This window comes from Bison bison, unplaced genomic scaffold (genome assembly GCF_000754665.1).
Source record: "Bison bison bison isolate TAMUID 2011002044 unplaced genomic scaffold, Bison_UMD1.0 scf7180017864538, whole genome shotgun sequence".
Taxonomy (NCBI): Eukaryota; Metazoa; Chordata; class Mammalia; order Artiodactyla; family Bovidae; genus Bison; species Bison bison.
This window is the reverse complement of record NW_011495086.1, coordinates 4,424,727-4,444,951: the sequence shown is the minus strand read 5'-3', so window position 1 is coordinate 4,444,951 and position 20,225 is coordinate 4,424,727. Positions and strand designations below refer to the sequence as shown.

At 35.3% G+C, this 20,225-nt stretch overlaps 1 protein-coding gene across 1 annotated transcript in view; it reads left to right on the top strand.

The window, feature by feature from the left end:
- CDH12 (cadherin 12, type 2 (N-cadherin 2)) overlaps positions 1-15,908 on the top strand; it is a 343,779-nt gene extending 327,871 nt beyond the window's left edge. The window contains exons 8-11 of the mRNA XM_010832134.1: positions 3,553-3,674; positions 8,498-8,615; positions 10,814-11,065; positions 14,533-15,908. Coding sequence (XP_010830436.1) covers positions 3,553-3,674; positions 8,498-8,615; positions 10,814-11,065; positions 14,533-15,032 — 992 coding nt within the window. The 3' untranslated portion in view covers positions 15,033-15,908. The remainder of the gene's footprint in view (positions 1-3,552; positions 3,675-8,497; positions 8,616-10,813; positions 11,066-14,532) is intronic.
- Positions 15,909-20,225: the final 4,317 nt, after the last annotated feature.

The window sequence follows — 20,225 nt, the reverse complement described above, 5'->3', positions numbered from 1 at the left end:
TGCCTGGAAAATCTCATGGACAGTGGAGCCTGGTAGGCTGCAGTCCATGGGGTCGCTAAGAGTCAGGCTCGACTAAGGAACTTCACTTTCACTTTCATGCATTGGAGAAGGAAATGGCAACCCACTCAAGTATTCTTGCCTGGAGAATCCCAGGGACAGAGGAGCCTGGTGGGCTGCCGTCTATAGGATCGCACGGAGTCGGACATGACTGAAGCGACTTAGCAGCAGCAGCAGCAGCAGCAGCAGCAGTCTATAAATAGTTCTAGACTTTCCCAGTGAAGCCTTGTGGCCATGAGTTTTTCTTGGTTTGGAGATTTTTTATTAATGCTTAATTTTTCCCACTTGCCTTAGATCTGTTAAGATTTTCTAGTTCATTTTGAGGCTAGTGACAAAGAACTTGCCGGGCAATGGAGAAGACATAAGAGATGTGGGTTTAATTCCTGGGTCTGGAAGATTCCCTGGAGGAGGGCATGGAAACTCACTCCAGTATTCTTGCCTGGAGAATATCAAGGACAGAGGAGCCTGGAGGGCTACAGTGCATAAGGTGTCAGAGTCAAACATGACTGAAGTGACTTAGCACGCCCATATGTGACAATATATGTCTTTCTAGGAATTTGTCCAGTTTATCTATGTTGACTGAACTTTTGGAATAAATTTAAAATATTATTTTATAATATGAATTTCACTTATGGTATTTCACTTCTCCTTTATTCTCGATTTTTATAATTTGGCCTTAATCTTTTTTTCTTGGTTTAAGTTGCACTTTAAAATGTTAAGACAGTTCTAATTCAAATTGGCTCAAAAAGTTATGGGATTTGATCAAGTTATCATGAAGAATAAAGAAAGAAGATTTAGGAAAACATTCTTGAAGGCCTGAGGGACAAAATAGAATGAGTTAATTATTATCTTAATTGACCACAAAACTATTAATAAGTTGGTTATTCGATATAAGCAATATGAATCAATGATAATGGGAGTTTGAATGGCTTGACTACTGGGAACACAGCAATTAATTGTGTAAGGTTTTGAGTATTTAATATTTACTAAGTTCATATTTGAATTGACTCATTGATAACCAGTTTCTAATATGGAAGGATTTTGGATAATAATGTTTATGCCAAATCAAGTTTAAAGAAATGTCATCATTGTTGTTTCAAAGATGAGATGAGTCAGAAAAGAAATGTCATTACTTTACCATACCGTTTAGTGAATTACATACATAAATCAAAAAATTTTCTATATTACTCTAATAAAAATATTCCCTTGTGAAAAGGTCAATTTTTACATGAATACAGTAGTTGTCAAAGAGAAATGTTGCTGCTTACCTAACCAGATTTACAAATAGAAGGTGACATTTTTAAACATTTAATCGTAAGAAGTTTTACAAATATACAATAGAAGAGTTATATATTGAAAACTATAAACCCATAACTCATTTTGGACAGTATGAATAACCCATCTTTGATGTTGTTACAGTTTTTCCTCTGTTCTTATTTGGGCATTTATTTTGTAATTGCACGTACCTCTGTGGTACAGTCTGTTGGAGCATTTAGTTGCTAACCAAAAGGTTGGGGGGTTCAAATCCACTCAGGGAAACCTTCCTCTCTGCACCTTTTAAGGAAGTACTCAAAGGGTTTGTGGTTGTTTCTACTCTGCATCCTTTCCATGAAAGGCCAAAAAAGTCTCCTCTACTTCTACCCTCCTGTCACAAGAATGAGTACAACTAGCAACTGTATCTCTTCAGTTTTCCTTTACTGTGCATGTTATAAAGCCCAGCATCTACTGTTATGTTAGGGACTTCTGTGTTGGCTCAGATGGTAAGGAATCTGCCTGCAATGCAGGAGACCAGGGTTTGATCCCTGGATCAGGAAGATCCCCTGGAGGAGGGCATGGCAACCCACTCCAGTATTCTTGCCTGGAGAATTCCATGGTCAGAGGAGCCTGGCAGGTTATAGAATCCATGGGGTCACAAAATCAAACATGACTAACACACATTTTAATTGCCACAGTGATGCCTAGTCACATTTATTATATAGTGGTTCTAAAAGTCTTATAGTGCACAGGAAAATTTCACACAACAAAATATTTAGCTTTAGCTAAAATACCAAAAACTCAGCTTTGAGAAACACTTTTAATAATAAGATATTACAATAGTGATTATATTTTGAGACACATTACTCATTGGGACAGATGTAAAATCTATATTTCAGGAGGATAAATATTTAAAACTACCAAAACAGATCTTCTCATGGGTAAAAATCAGTTTAAATTAATAACATGTTTATACATTATAAACGCAAGTCAGTATTGTAAATATAATTGGGAGAGGAATCTTGTCCCATCCTCACAGTAACTTATTAAACATTCCATTTCTCCCGCTTTTATGTTATCTGTGCCTGAACTGGTATATGACAATGGATTTCACTTTGTCATATATGAATATGTGAGCATTTCTTAAGCTACTGCTGACAATGTTTTTTATTTTTTAAAATCAGTTTTAGCATAACAGAATATTGTAGGGTTGTCAGAATCCATCATGTGGTAAGATTTATATGCATTCTTTAAAAGCATCCAGACAGAGATCTAAAACAATGCCAATACTGTGAATCTTCAGTGGTATTGCAGATGAAGAATCTAACACAAAGTGGAGTGAACATAATATTTGGATTTCCATAGTCCTGAGTTTGGATATTAATTCCCCATTCCTCTAGATGTGTGACTTTGGACAAGATACTTCAATAACCTGGGGCACTTTATCCATCTGTAAAGTTTCATTAGATAAAATAAATAAATTGAAACATATCCATTATGTTATACCTTATTTGTTGAATTATGCCTGGTCTTCTTCAGCAAAGGACAGAGAAGTTGGTACCATACCGCAGGTTGGGACTAAAACTCGTGATGTGATATTGACAGAGACAGTTTTTCAAAACAATATTTTTTGACACAGTAGGAAGGAAATGCTGTTTACTTTGTCCTTTCTCATCATCAGCAAATAGTTTTAGGGTGCATCCTAACTGCCCATAATCTCTTATTTCTACTTCCCTAAGTTTATTTTAATTTTCATCTATAAAAAATCATCTCTCCTTCATATTCCTTGTAATTTATCATCTTTTTAGGGGGGATCAGTTTGAGAAAGTTATTTAAATATGTAGATGATACTACTGAATAAAGTCATAGACACACATATAAAAGCATGTTTTATTCAATGAAAAATATCACTGTTTAGTGAAGATTGGTCTTGTTAACTCTGGTTTGATGGCTGCACTTTTGATGAAACATGAGCTAAATGGTTGTCCTTAACTTTGGGGATGATTTTCAGGGATAAATTCTTGTGTAGTGCACTGCTAGCTCTCTGACAGTGAGACAAGGAGAGTGCCCATATTCATCTTTTTATCATTTATACATGACACAATGCCTCAGTTTCCCATAAAGGAAAGGTCATCTGGATTCCATATGAATGCTGATTTTTAAATGTTAATGATATTCACTATAAAAGCAATGATGGATCAGATTTTGTAATCATCTTTTCTCCTTGTATGTTTTAAACAGGTAACCCATTATTAACCAGCAGAGTCAACATATTAATTAATGTCCTAGATGTCAATGAATTTCCTCCAGAAATATCTGTGCCATATGAGACAGCTGTGTGTGAAAATGCCAAACCAGGACAGGTATCTTATCAATGTTGTTATTTAAGATTTTATAAAACCTGCTATATGCATGTGTTTTAGGTTATGAGACCATGCATGCATATAGACATGGATCACATGTCTTCATAAAATAAACCATAAATGGTAGTATATTCTTTTGAATTAATGGCATGTGTTGCATGTGGAATTATTACCACATGGGATAAAAATGATGGCCTAGTGAATATATTCTGTATAACTAACAGTTCTAGGATTGCATATTCTGCTATTTTCTATAGACTATGAAATTTCCAAAAAGCTTGTGCCTGCAAGTCCAGTAAGCAAAGAACTTTAGACTATAGTCTTCTATGATGTTCCTTACTTTGTTCACATGCTTTTATGAAGGGGTGCATAGATACTCTTAAGCCTATGAAGAATGGAAAACTTTCTCTGGTGGTCTTGAATAGAACACCTGGGTTATTCAAAATATCTGAATTACATTTTCTTACTAAGTATTACTCTGGAGGGAGGTTCTAGTGGGGAGAGCATATGAGGAAGGACCACATTGTTAATGAAAGTTACTGTCAAAATCCTAGCATTTATTTAGGTAATGGTGAGTAGCCAGCTTTTCTATAAACACTATTATAAAGGACTTCCCTGCTGGCTCAGATGGTAAAAAATCTGCCTGCAGTGAAAGAGACCTGGGTTCGATCCATGAGTCAGGAAGATTCCCTGGAGAAGGGAATGACTACCCACTCTAGTAATCTTACCTCTGGAATTCCATAGGCAAAGGAGCAACAGTTCATGGGGTTGCAAAGATAGGACATGACTGAGCAACTAACACTTTCACTTTCGTAAATGAATGAATGGAGATATGATATGATATGATGTAATATGATTAACAATAGGAACCAGGCATGAGCAGATGGTAAGAGTGTGTTATGCAATAAGAATACAATTAATCCAATATTGTGCACCTAGGTTCTGAAAGAAAAATCCATCTATATGCTTTGGTTTGATGTCTATTTTAATTTCTTTTATATATAATAACTATTTAACTACTAATTTAAGTAAATTTGAAGTTTAATTATTACCTGAGGAAATATCTTAATATTTGAAACTATATCTTTATTAAAAATGTCCTTTAATATCTAGTACTTGCTCCTATTTGAGTGTCTTCTATTGCTTCATAGAATATTTCTCGCATGGCTCTAGTCGTGATGTTCACTAGCCTTATATATATTTGATTAATATTAAATACATTTTAAAAGTTATCATTCACACTTGTTTGTTCCTAGTGCCTGGTAGCTGTATGAGATGAGTCGCTACAATTTTTAAAAAATACTTTTATTGGAGTATAGTTGGTTTTCAGTATTTAGTTTCAGGTGTACTGAAAATTGAATCAGTTATACATAGATGCATATCCATTCTTTTTCAGACTCTTTTCCTATCTTGGTTATTACAGAATACAGAGTTCCCTGTGCTATAACAATAGGTCCTTATTAGTTATATATTTAGATTGTATTTGCTAATTCTAGTTTCCAAGTGGCTACCATTTTTATCAGTGTACATGCAGAGTGTTCCCATCAGTACAGAAACTTCTAGGGCATTGTGTTGCTCTATTACCTCTTTTGATAATTTGGAGACAATTCCCTGGTAGTTCAGATGGTAAAGAATGTGCCTTCACTGCAGACTTGGGTTCAATTCCTGGGTCGAGAAGATCCTCTGGAGAAGGGAATGGCAACTCACTCCAGTATTCTTGCCTGGAGAATTCCATGAACTGAGGAACCTGATGGGCTACAGTCCATGTGGTCATAAAGAGTTGGGTATGACTGAGCAACTAACACATTAATTTCATTAACTTTATTACAGGATGACTTATTTAATCATATGTTCCCAAGTGATAAATTTGCACCTTTAACTTTAAAAAGACATATATATATATAAAGTTAATGCTTTATCCCTTTAAATGACGGCAAATTTTTTGCTGGATTTCATTATTTGCAAAGTTATAAGAGGCTTCCCAGGTGATACAGAAGTAAAGAATCCAACTGCCAATGTAAGAGACAAAAGAGACATGGGTTAGATACTTGGGTTGGGAAGATTTCCTGGAGTAGCAAATGGCAACCCACTCCAGTATTCTTGCCTGGAAAATCCCATGGACAGGGAAGTTTGGTCCATGGGGTCTATGGTCCATAGGGTGGCAAAAGAGTTTGAAACAACTGAGCGACTGAGCACACAGACAAAAAGTTAAAAGAAGTTTATCAAAATTTGACAACTTAGAAGTATTTACTATTTTCCAGAGCATTCCACCTGCCCCTCAAAGCTAGTCCTTTATTTTTAGGTAATGTGGGAGATTGATTATATCATGGCAATCAGAATCATGTAATGTACCAATTGAAAGACTTTTGGAAACAGAACTCTAATGTTTCTATGTTTCTCGAATAAATTAAAAAATTGGGAATAGTAGAAGTTATTAGAGATAACTTTATTTTCGTATACTCAGACAAAGTGGTAAGAAATCTGTGGAATCCCTGAAAGCTCTTTTTCCTAATAATTATATGTCAAGCATTTTGTATTCTTTTGGGCCACTGTGCTTAGTCACTCAGTTGTGTCCAGCTCTTTGCAATCCCATGGACTGCAGCCTGTCAGGCTCCTGTGTCCATGGGAATTCTCTGGGCAAAAATGCTAGAGTGGGTTGCCATGCCCTACTCTAGGGGATCTTCCCAACCCAGGGATGGAACCCAGGTCTCTCACATTGCAGATGAATTCTTTACCGACTGAGCCACCAGGGAAGCCCTTTTGGCCCACATTTACAAATGAAATATAACCCTGAAATATGAGATATACAGTATATGAGCATTTTCTGCTTTTTACCCCAGCCATCCTAAGGGTCTAGAAACTATGCATAGGAACTATCTTTTTTGGATTATATAATAACTTAATATACATGTATGTATGTATATACGCCTTACCTATCTATCTCTGTGCCTGTTTCTACCTATCAAAAGAAGAGAAAAGATGATTCTACATAAGTCAATAGTGATTTATATGATGAATCAATGCAGTATTGGCCCAAGTAGTTCCTTAGGGCAATAACTCCCAAGTGTCAATTCCAGATCATTGCCAGTTTATACCAAAAAGGTCACCTCTGTATGCTATTTTAAAAGATTTTTTTGTTGTGAAGTTATTTTCTTCATAAATTTTGATGTTGATTTATTATAAAAAATAATTATGTTAGTTGATAGCAAAGGCAAAACAAAACTTGCAAATTAATTCCCAAATAATTTAAAGAAATTTTATGGATGAGATATAGTGATCTGACTACATAGTTTTATTTGAGGAAAATTGAAGCTTTACGGGGTATGCGTGGTAATTATTTGACTAAATTGCCGTATTCCACAACTTGGCCTTTGGTGTTGAATCCATGATACTTCTAAAGGCTAAATAGATCCTGTGTGGCTGAATCACAGTAACACTTGTTGCTGTTTAGTTGCTAAGACATGCCCATATCCGACTCTTTGCAACCTCATGGACTGTAGCCTACTAGGCTACTCTGTTCACGGGATTTCCCAGGCAAGAATACTGGAGTGGGTTGTCATTTCCTTCTCCAGGAAATCTTCCCTACCCGGAGATCGAACCCGTGTCTCCTGCACTGCAGGTGGATGCTTTACCATCTGTGTTACTAGAGAAGCCCACTTTACTCACCTGGAAACCCCCACAGTAAAATAGGCAACTGAAATTATCTTTAGAGATCCCATGATCAAATTAACAATTACCTAGTACTGAACTTGAAATCCAGTATATATGTTGTGTACTTGTGTGTGGTCCTGTTTGTGCCCAACAAAACACACAGCTATATAGAAGGCAGATAACAGTCATAAGTCTGAGTTTTAACCATGGAATAAAAACAAATAGGGGCAAATAACTCTCATGTTTAGTGGCATCAATCTAAGTGCACAGGATTATCTAAGTCCTTCCTCTGACAAATTCAAAATTAGTCTAAGAATGTGTCACCTGAGCAACACACTGCCTTCCTCTTCTGCACGCTTGTCCTGCAATTTCTTCCTGATGCAACGACATTGCATACATTAATAAATAAATACCTCAAAGCCTTTTCTATTTGTTTATTTATATAGTGAATTATCATTTTCATAGCTTGGCTCTTGAAAGTTGATCACCAAATTCCTAAGGGCATCTCACTGAAGTATTAGAATTTTAACTGTTTAGATATACCACTTTCGGGAGCAATTTAGGAAAATTTTTGAAACGAAGTTGGCCATGATTACTTCTTAAAAAAAAAAAAAACAAACTCCAAGAAAACATAATTTATATTCTCACCCACTGGTGGGGTGGGGGGAACATAACAACAAAAAACAGATGTACAGCTTCTGCTTCTTTCTCACCATTTTACTTATTTATGAAGATAAAACTCATTCTCACCAACATAATGATACTAATTTTTTTTCCTTGAAAGGACTTTTAAATAACCAGAGATTTTGTTTCCAGTAAGTATTTTCATATTTAGGCTAGAAAGCATTTACTTTGTCTAATTTAAAATGCAAGCAAGTACATTTTAATTTATTTTGATTATTAGTGAGAATTTTCAACATTGTTATTCTTTTTAGTTATGTGGGCATCGATTTACAATTATTCCATACCCTGTAATTGTACCTGCCACTATTAACTCTAAATACTTTACTGTTTATAAAAGTATTTGTAAATGATTGGCCCAATGATATAAATTCTAAAAATGTCATTTTGGTTTCCTTGCATGTTTCATTAAATATATGTATTAGCCTGGTATGTAGAGTTCCCTTTGAAATCAATGACTGATTTCAGGTCTGATCTCAACTTTGTTTCAGATAATTCAGATAGTCAGTGCCGCAGACCGAGATCTTTCACCTGCTGGACAGCAATTCTCCTTTAAATTATCACCTGAAGCTGCCATCAAACCAAATTTTACAGTTCGTGACTTCAGAAGTAAGTTTAACCACATAAAAATTTAGCTTTTATCAGGCAACTTTGTAAAAGAACACAAAGGTATAAATCAATGCTCTTCCTAAAAGTACTCAACGTCTTAAAATATAGAAATCTATATACGAGAAATACAAAATTTATGACTAACAGTAAACTCAGTGTTTAATAACCTATATAGACTATATCTAATGAGGCAAGTTACTTGCATTTATAATGGGGGTGATCCCTTAATGAGTCAGACAACTAATATACTGTCCGGGAAATTACTTTTCATCTTTTAAATATATCATTTTTTTTACGTGCACTGCTCATGCATACAAATAATTGTTTTATTTGTATGACACATGGTATGGTGCAGGCTTTTTAGTGAAAATAATACAAGTTTTCACTGCTACTACCATCACTGTTACTAATTATTTTTTTCCTTTTTACTGTTACTAATATTATTACATCTGCTGTTATTAAAATCACTACAAAAATACAAAGGACACTGGATTAAATACATTAAGGCTGGAAACTGATCAGCTGTTCTGACTTTAGTTAACCTGTCTATAAGCCATTTAAAGAGTGTGTAACTTAAACCCAAATTACCTGAGAAGTCTTTGAAAGGTTTACACGAGAGCATTTTAGCAGATCAGAATGGATCCAGTGTAGAAAACAATAGACGAAGACAAGACTATATTTGATATTATTGCATAAAATGGATGAAAGTGTCTTGAATTAGAGGCATGGCTGTGAGGATGGAGGTTAGTGACTTGGGAGATAGAGTACATAAGCTTGATGCTAGATCTCCTAGACTCCATGTAAAAATGATGAGGAATAAAACTAGTAAGACTTGAGACCATTGGCTTGGGCAACTAAGTAGACAGTCATATAATTCAGGAACCAAAGTATTGACTGTTTTCTACCATTTTATATTTGCTGGAGAATCTATATTTGGTTACTCATAATAACATAAATCAGATCACCTTTGCCTCATGATATAGTATATTCTCATGATCTAAACATGTATTTGCCACTCATGCCATTTACCATATCCTCATTTTATCTTGTTATATTTTAAGTGTAATTGGAAGTTTTTTTGGTTTAAATGGATAGATGCTTTTTCGCCTTTATTTTATGAGAGCATTTAAGTTCTACTCTTTTAGCAAATTTCATTAATACAGTACAGTGTTATCAACTACAGTCATTGTACTATAATATAGATCTTCAGACTTTATTCATCTTATAACTGAGAGTTTTTAAGCCTCTTACCAACTTTATCCCATTTCTCCCCACTTCTAGTCTCTGGCAACTATTTTTCTACTTTATATTTCTATGTGTTCTACTTTTCTTTTTTTCCTTAGATTCCCCATGTAAGTTTTATCATGCAGTATTTGTCTTTCTCTGTATGGTCTATTTCATTAGCATAATACCCTCCAGATTCATCCATGTTGTCATAAAAGGTAGGATTCCCTTCCATTTTATGACCGAATAATATTCCATTGTGTGTGTATATATGTATATCTATCTATCTATCTATCTATATATACATATATATATATACATATATATCACATTTCTTTATCTGGCAATTGATGGTTATTATGATTCAAACTCCTTACAAATTTTAATGAATCTTGATGATTTAACACATTTTCTTTTCTTTTCCATGTTTCTTATGCTGTTTTAGAAAAGTGAAATGTATTACATATATTCACACATATATACATATATGTAGCAAAGATATAGAGTTGGGAAAAGTAAAAAATCAGAAATAGTATATTGATATGTGTCATATTTTAAAGACTACATTATTAGGTAATATTATATACTGATTCATCCTTTATAATCTTTGTTCTCCTAATCATGTAAGAAAGCATACACTGAGGATTGTTTTCCCTGTGAGATTTTGACATCAGAAAAAAAAAAAGTGTTTTGATACAACATATTTCTTGTCTTGTAAACAATTTTCTATTCTTTCTCAACAGAAAATTTAATTCTTACTGCAGACAAGATTAATGTTTCTTCTTTTCCGAAGGATTTTCTTTGATTACATCTGATTACATTTAGGCAGCTTTCATAATGATAAAAGAAAGAATTGAAGTATGGATGTATTTTACTGACTCAAGAAGAGTTTCCTACCATTTAACAGATACCAACTTGAAGATTTGAAGTGATACTCATAGTAACCATCTTACCATACGTGTTATGTTTTGTAGACAACACAGCTGGAATTGAAACCCGAAGAAATGGATACAGCCGCAGGCAGCAAGAGTTGTATTTCCTCCCCATAGTAATAGAAGACAGCAGTTATCCTGTCCAGAGCAGCACAAACACAATGACTATTCGAGTCTGTCGATGTGACTCTGATGGTACCATCCTGTCTTGTAACGTGGAAGCAATTTTTCTACCTGTAGGACTTAGCACTGGGGCTTTGATTGCAATCCTTCTTTGCATTGTTATACTCTTAGGTTGGTTTCAATATTAATCATGTATTCTCTTTCTCTCCCTTGTCTGTGTATCTCTCTCCTCATTTTTCTATGTAAATCAGTGTTTATTCATTGAGCTGCTGCATATAGATAGAAGGAAGACTATCTATACTGAATTATAGTTTTATTAATTTTCTACTTCCTACCACATGGAAATATACCGATAGAAATAAATATCACCAAAAGTATGTTCAAGCCCTAGGGAATTTTCAAGTATGAACAAATAGTTTGTGGCACTTGGTACAATGAACTTTTCTATCCCATTTGCAGCAGCAGTTTTAAATTCATTTTTTTACATCCTGGTAATTGTTGTATTGTAGAATCTTTAAAATGACACTAGACAAAGAGTAGTTGTCCAATATTGGTTCAATAAAGAATTAAAGAAAAGAGAAAGCCCAGGAAAGAAGTAAAGACACCTCTGAATTTGTTTTTTTCTGTCTAAAGTGCTGGCCAGAGCAATTCTTATTCCACTTTTCTCAGATCTCCTTACATCAAAACTCTCACCATTCCCACTAGGACAGAACAGAATACACTAAAATACCGAGAAGCACAGCAAAGGGAAAGGATTGAAGAAAATGTATTCTGTAACATCTCTGTGAGAATGAAAACCTACTTCAGGGGCTTCCCTCTTCCATCAACTTTGTTCAGCTGACTCTGTTTCATTTATTCATCCTCTACTGGATTCACACAAAAAAAGAGATTTTTTTAAATTTTTATTTTTCCAGTCATTCCTTTAAATGAATATTGCAACAGAGGTACAGTTGGGCTCTGTGGAATCAGCTTATATCTATGCATGTGTATTATTTAACCAAAATATTCTGACAAATGTACATACATACCTTTATCTCTGGGATAGAAAATAAAAATTTAAAGTACTTACTAGGATATGTGGCTTGGACAGTAAAGAATCCACCTGCAATGAGGAAGCCCGATTTTGATTCCTTGATCAGGAAGGTCTCCTGGAGGAGGGCATGGCAACCCACTCCAGTATTCTTGCCTGAAAAATCCCATAAACAGAGGAGGCTGGTGGGCTAAAGTCCATGGAAGAGTTGTACATGGCTGAGGCAACTTAGCACACACATGCTAAGTATTTAGCAAGTGTCCACCTTGCAGCTAGGTGTGAATTGCTGGTACACAGCTATGAATGTTGACACTCAGTCTTGCCATGGGGTCTGCTTACAAATCCATCTATTTGATCTCTGTAGCCAATCTCAGATCCCTTTAGATCATCTTATTCTTAGCCATTTTATATATTTCCTAGGGTGAGTGAAAGCATGAGAATCTTGTGGTCTCCGGTAACTTCTATTTGACTCTCAAGCACATCTAATCAGTGTCTTTTTTAGTCATGGCAACTCTAAAGCCATTTTATACATATGCCGGTCTCTCTATGAGATTTAAACTCTCTCACATACACTTTGGATGAATAAACCATAGTGTTTTCAGTTCTGAGATCTTCATAAAGCCCAGAAGTGAAAAGTGTTGAACATCTCTTCAAAACCCATTGTACAGAAGCTCTACCTTTATCTCCTCTATCTTCCTCCTTAATTTTGGAAGAAAAGGGAATAAACTTGCTTTAATCATCATGTAGTCTCCTACTTTCTAATCCTGTGACAAGATCTTCCTTCCAAACACTGTTGTGTTAAACACATTTGGCTTTAAATCTATTGCCACTGCTATGGAGGAGAGGGGAGAATTATTCCAGGCAAAATTGAGCACTGACTTAATAGTGTGAATCTGTTTATTCACTCATAAAAAAATATATATATTGAAACAATGATGACCATAAGTTGATGGGGAAAAAAAGAGATATTCAATGATAAGAGTCTACAAATTAAGTATTTTAAAGTATGATCTTGTTTAAAGAAGGCCAGCTGATTACTAGGCATTTAGTTTGGAGAATATCTCAATATGGTAAGACACAGAATTTAAATAATTTGTGGGCTTGCTTGACATAATTTGGAAAGCTGACTCTTATATTGTATATTCTTTCTCTTTTTCTCTTGTTTAATGCTTTTAAAAGTGACTTTTCTCTGATTTGTATTTATTTCATTAGAAATAAAGCAATGTTAACACAATGTAAATCTAGACATGAATAATATCTAAGTGTCAGTTATGGGCAACAAAATTCAAGTTTTACTGTGTGCTAAATCACTTCAGTCACGTCCAACTCTTTGCCACCCTATAGACTGTAGCCCTCCAGGCTCTTCTGTCCATGGAGTTCTCTAGCCAAAAATACTGGAGAGGTTTGCCATGCCCTCCTCTATGGGATCTTCCCAACCCATGGATTGAAATTGGGTCTCTTATGTCTCCTGCATTGGCAGGCAGGTTCTCTTACACTAGAGCCACCTGGGAAGGCCCCCAAGTTTTATTGTGTGTGCTTAGTCACTCATTAAATCTGACTCTTTGCGACCCCATGTACTGTAGCTCGCCAGGCTCCTCTGTCCCTGAGGATTCTCAAGGCAAGAATACTGGAGTGGGTTGCCATGCCCTTCTTCAGGGGATCTTCCCAACCCAGGGATCGAACCCAAGTCTCCTGCATTGCAGGCAGATTCTTTACTGTCTGAGCCATCAGGGATGCCCAAGAATGCAGGAGTGGGTAGCCTATCCCTTCTCCAGGAGATCTTCCTGATCCAGGATTCGAACTGGTGTCTCTTGAATTGCAGGCTGATTCTTTACCAGATGAGGTACCAGGGAAGACCCAAGTTTTATTACTTCAATGCTATACAGTTCTATGTATGACTGGACAAACCATTCTTCTTTTCTTTATTTTTTTCTTTTTTAAATTAATTATTTATTAGAGTATAGTTGATTTACAGTGGTATGTTAGTTTCAGTATATAGAAAAGTGAAGTGGCATTCATACACATATATCCACTTGTTTTTAGGTTCTTTTTCCATATAGGTCATTATAAGATATTGCCTACAGTCCCCTGTGCCACATCATAGGTTCTTATTCATTATCTATTTTATATATAGTAGTGTGTATATGTCAATTTCATCTCCCAATTTCTCTCTTCTGCCTTTCTCCCTTGGTAACCAAAAGTTTGTTTCCTACATCTGTGACTCTATTTCTATTTTGTAAATAGGTCTATTTATGCCATTTTTTAAAAATTCAGCATATAAATTATGTTGAATTATTTGCCTTTCTCTGCTTTTTTTAATTTTGTAAAAAATCACCTGACATTGAGATATTTAAACATATGTCAAATATAAGGCTACCGTTATTAGAATTTGTGAGTTTTGCAATGTTTTCACTTTAGTTACAATTTAAAAATGAAACTGAATTTAAACAATGAAAATCAGCATAGGTAGGATCCATACAGATTACAATATGTGTACTTTGAAAATAACAGGATGTCATTAAAAAACTCAGCCAGCCCTGATCAATTTAATTTCTTATGGAGAGATGAGCAGACATAGTCTCACTTTGCCATTTTTGTCTTGTTCTAGCCATAGTTGTGCTGTATGTAGCTCTGAGAAGGCAGAAGAAGAAAGACACCTTGATGACCTCTAAGGAAGACATCAGAGACAACGTTATCCATTATGATGATGAAGGAGGTGGGGAGGAGGACACCCAGGCTTTCGACATTGGTGCTCTGAGAAACCCAAAAGTGATTGAAGATAACAAAATTCGCAGGGATATAAAACCAGACTCTCTCTGTTTACCTCGTCAGAGGCCACCAGTGGAAGATAACACAGACATAAGGGATTTCATTAATCAAAGGCTACAAGAAAATGATGTGGACCCCACAGCCCCACCATATGATTCACTGGCAACATATGCCTATGAAGGCAGCGGATCAGTAGCCGACTCTCTTAGCTCCATAGAGTCTCTGACCACAGAAGCAGACCAGGACTACAACTACCTGACAGATTGGGGACCCCGCTTTAAAGTCTTGGCAGACATGTTTGGAGAAGAAGAGAGTTATAACCCTGATAAAGTCACTTAGAGGAGAGGCAAAGGTTAAAACACAGCCAACAGAAGAAATTTAAGGGAAAGGAACATAAATAGAAATCACGCACGTGCACATGCACGCGTACACACACACACACACGCACACACACACACACATACACACACATACACACAGGGCTTTCTAGGACAAGATTCCTTTGATTATCTGGTTTCTAGCAAGTTGCTATATTTATCATATTGTCAGTTTTGGTTTTTTCTGCCAACACAAGATAAATCCTCTAGTGTGTACTTGCTTGGTTTTGTTTTGTTCTTTTGGAAACACACTGAGACAAGCTCAGGCCTATTCAATACAATTTACTGACGTGACAACCTAGAACGAAGATAGCTATGTGGCATCACGGTGGAAGAGTGTTAGATTTTTCTTAATTCCACTAAAGTGCCTATTGAAACTCTTATCATTTAAAGCAGTGTAGACTACTCTCTGCTGTGATGGCATTGCAGGATTCAGACATAGAGGACATAAAACAAAGACACTGTCTTTATGTCAAGGAGCAATAGCAACATGCCGACTTCTCATTCCTTTTAAGGAAAGAAGAAGAAAACTTTCTGAACTCCATCTTCTTATAATTAAACTGCTCTTTTTTCTTTTTTTAAATGTATGCCAATATATATTTGTTTTTTTCTACCCTTTCAGAAAATTGAAATAAATGCGATAATAACAAAGTCAATATGTAAGTCCCAAACTTTAAAAGCAATGTTTGATCTTAATATTAGTTCCTATTAAAAGTGTTCATGAAAATGTTAATTGTTTTCCAAAGAAATAAAATTTTTAAAAAGAAAATTAAAAAAAAAACTCTTTATAAAAGAAGCCTCAGGCTGAAATTCAGATGAAAATAAATATTGGTTTTGTTTTAATATTGTGCCAATGTGTGAAAGGTTGGTTTTAACAAATCTTCAGATCATTGCAGTCTTCAGTCATACCAAAAATTTAAGTTGTGTTATTATGAAACATTTTTGGGGAAAATTTGATTTAAACAAGGGAAGAGAAATTTATATACAGTTTCTCAGAGTTTCTTACAAGCTAGTGATTCTTTGATGAGCCAGGAAGATAAAACATTTATCAAATAATGCAGAATGGATTTATAGAATTTCTAAATATATTAATAATTACCAAACAAATGAAACATCAGGAACTTTGAAAAATTCAAACCAAATATAACACCTAAATGTACATTAATGCAAGATCTGGCAGTTGATTTATTTATTTTATTAACATGAATTTCAATTTGGAGCATCATTCTATTGGAGCTCAGAGTTACTTCTTTACCCTATTATCTGCAATTCTAATATAAACAATATCATGACTCTCCTTTGTAGAAAACAACTTACTTTTTAGTTTGATGAAGTTTCTCAGAAATACTAGATTTTATAAGCAGACAAGTAAGCTGCACTCATATACTGATACATCACTTTTAAGTGAACTTTACAATATCTAGAAAGGCCCTTAACAAAACAGGTAACTACCTATAAAGTAAGAATATATTTTCTTAATATTATAACTATACAAGTGACTACTGAAATATTAAAACAATATATAGGAAAAATAAAAGTTACTTATGAACCCTTTCTGAAGACATCATCTATATCCAGCTGCGTTTCTGAAATATTTATACGTATTTGTATTGCAAAGTGTGAAAGGAAACATTCACATATGGGGAAAATGGGTAGAAATAGAAGTCATGTAGGCAGATTGTATTCAGTCCTATTCATTATTAAATGCTTGCTTCAGAAATAAATATCTGATAGTTATGTTGTGCCAATTTGGCCATCTGAATCTGCATTTCCCGTTATTCTTTTGGTGTCTCATAACTGCAGACTCTGCTTGCCTTCCTTATCAAGATCAATGGTTCTTCCCCACTTTGATGGCTATACCTTTGTCTCATCGCAGGGAACTGTATTCAGTCTTGATGGAGTGTGATAATTTGCAATATACTTTGCTTTGGGAAGTGTTCATGTAATTTTTTTAAAAAGCTGATGATTCCATAACTATTTTGAAGGAAAAAAATATGTCAACTTCTGGGTCTGCCCCAAGCTGGTGATTCCGTAACTATTCTGAAGGAAAAAAATATGTCAACTTCTGGGTCCGCCCCAGCAACATGACTGGCTATGCCACGATGCAAGGTCCTTTGAAGAAGGTTACTATGCAAATCACTTCCAGCTGATTCTTGTCAACAATGAATGCTTGTTGCACCTTGCTAGAGAATCTGACTGCCTCTGCATGTATTTATATGTCAGAAGCAATGATGACACAAAGAAGACAGGGGAAGTAGGTCATTTCAAGGCACGTGACTGAGATACTAAGCAAGCACATGAAATTGGTGGGTCTTACTTGTACCAAATGAATAAGAAAATAATACCTTTTCTCAGTATCTCTATCTTTTATGTTTGCTAAATCACTGAATTCATTTGTTAGGGCTGCCATGACAAAGCAATGCAGACTAGGTGACTTGAACAACTTTTTCCCTGCAGTTCTGGAAGTTAGAAGTCTAAGCTCAAGGGGTCTGTAGAGTTTTCTTCCCAGGGTCTCTTTCCTTGGCTTTTCCATAGTTGTCTTTTCTTCATTTCACTGCATTTTTTTGTCTCCCCCCGCCCAACCCCCACCCGGGCTCATTTCTCTTCTCTAAGAACAGCAGTCACACTGAGCCCACTCACATGACTTCTTTTTTTTTAATCTTCGTTAACTCATTAAAGGTCCTTTCTCCAAATATAGTCATATTCTAAGGTACTGACGGTTCAGTTCAGTTCAGTTCAGTCACTCAGTCATGTCCGACTCTTTGCAACCCCATGAATCGCAGCATGCCAGGCCTCCCTGTCCATCACTATCTCCCAGAGTTCACTCAGACTCACATCCATCAAATCAGTGTTGGTTAGGACTTCAAAATATGAATTTTATGGGGATGCATTTAGCCCATAAGAACCATACAGATGTTAACAGGAAAAAAATAAAAAAACATATTTGATTTACAACAAAGAGATATACAAATTAAAGTGAAAAAAGGAAAAAAATAAAAATCACGAAAGGAAATAAGTTCATGTACAATGGGAAACTGCAAATGTGACAAGGTGAGCAGAGGTCTTTTGGTGCTCGTAAATTAGGAATATTATGGTACATCATTCACACTACTGAAAGCACTGGGCCTAATATTTCAATACTTGTAAATATCTGGAGATTCATTTTTATTTATAATATTGCAGTAAATGGCCTTCATTCAGGAGTTAAACAATATAAAAGTGCTTAAAATTTACATGGCAAGGGGTTGGCAATAATTATGCATAACTTTGTAATTACATTGCATGTTTACCTTTACAGAAGTGTATGTGTACATATTCTATGTAATATATGTATGTTACTTACATATTTTGAAAAATGTAATCTTTGTGGTCAAAGAAGTATTAGATCAACACATGAGTGAAACAGTGGTATGATTCACTAGAAAAAAATTTAAATTTTATTTTGTACCAATTCTGTCACTAACTGTAAAAGTCATTTGGGGTCAGAACCTTAAACTTCCTGTGATCTATCCTCTTTGGCAAAATGAATTTGTTGCTCTTGGTGTTATTTACATTCCTCTGAAATTTCTTAACTCTTAAGTTCTAGTTGCATTTACATGAAATCCATTAAATAGTTTACGTATTTATTACATAAAACTATGAGAATCATAGAAATCTTTAAAACGTAAGTGACAAGCTTCTTTGAATTATGGGTATGATTGGTTGTACATAGACTCACCATGTTCCATGGTAGAAGAGCTAGACAACTACTTCTTTTTTTTTAATTTTTTTTTATTTTTTAACTTTACAGTATTGTATTGGTTTTGCCATATAAACTTCTTAAGTAACAGCTGTTAAAATTCTTCATCAAGATGGAATGGCAGAGGTGTGCATAGAAAGAAATGTTAAAATATAACCCTAATCTTGAGCCAAAGAGGAAGAACTAGTGTTTCGAAGAAAAGATTAGAAAGAGTATGTTATTCCTTGTCTTTAAGAGGAGGACATTTTAAAAGTCCTTGGACAGGACTTCCCTGGTGGCTCAGTGATGAATATGCTGCCAATTCAGGAGACACGAGTTCAATCTCTGGTCTGGGAAGATCCCACGTGCCATGGAGCAACTAAACCTTTATGCTCTACAACTACTGAACCTGTGCTCTAGAGCCTGGGAGCCATGACTGCTGAAGCCCGCACACCCTAGAGCCTGTACTCTGCAACAAGGGAAGCCAACACAATGAGAAGTCCGAGCATTCCAACTTCAACTAGACAAGAACCTGTGCAAAAACAAAGACCCAGCACAGCCAAAAATAAATAAATAAAATTATAAAAATAATAATGAAATTCACTGGACAAGTTTTGGTAACTGTTGTATTAAAATGAGAATTCCTGGATATTCCATGGTAGTTCAGTGGTTAGGATGTTGTGTTATCATTGTGTCTGGGGTTCAGTCCCTGGCTGGGGAACTAAGATCCCCACAAGCTGTGCAGAGTGGCCATGAAAAAAAAAATTGAAATAAAACAAAATAAGAATTTTAAAAAACAAAAGCAAATATGCTAGCACTACATTTGAGGCAATTTCCAAGTATTGAGGGATCTGAAAAGAACTAATAAAATGTCAGCACACTACTTCAGTTTAGCTCCTAAGAGAAAAAGAGTGAGAGTAAATAATTTTGTAAATCTCTCTCCATGTTTGAGAATTTCTGTTGACTCTTTTGTATGAAAAAAAGAAAGTGAAAGTGTTAGTCACTCAGTTATGTCCAACTCTTTGGGTTTCCACGCAGTCTGTGGGAACCCAAAGAGTTGGACACAACTTAGCAACTAAACCACCACCACCAGCCAGCCATTCCCTTCTCCAGGGGATCTTCCTGACCCAGGATCGAACTAGTGTCTCCTGTGCTGCAGGCAGATTCTTTATTGTGTGAGCCACCAAGGAAGACTCTCATCTAATGTACAGTTTAGCTAAGTACACAATTACAACTTGGAATTATTTTTCCAAGAATCTGAGTATTTTTCCCTTATAACCATTGCTATAAAACAGTATACACACACATGCACATTTATATATAATTAAATGATAATTGCAATTTGCAGTATGTTTTTGATTGCCTCTTAATCCTTTTATTCAAGTCCCTTATATTTAGTAGCATAGTGGATTTTCACAGCTATCAGTCAGTGATTAA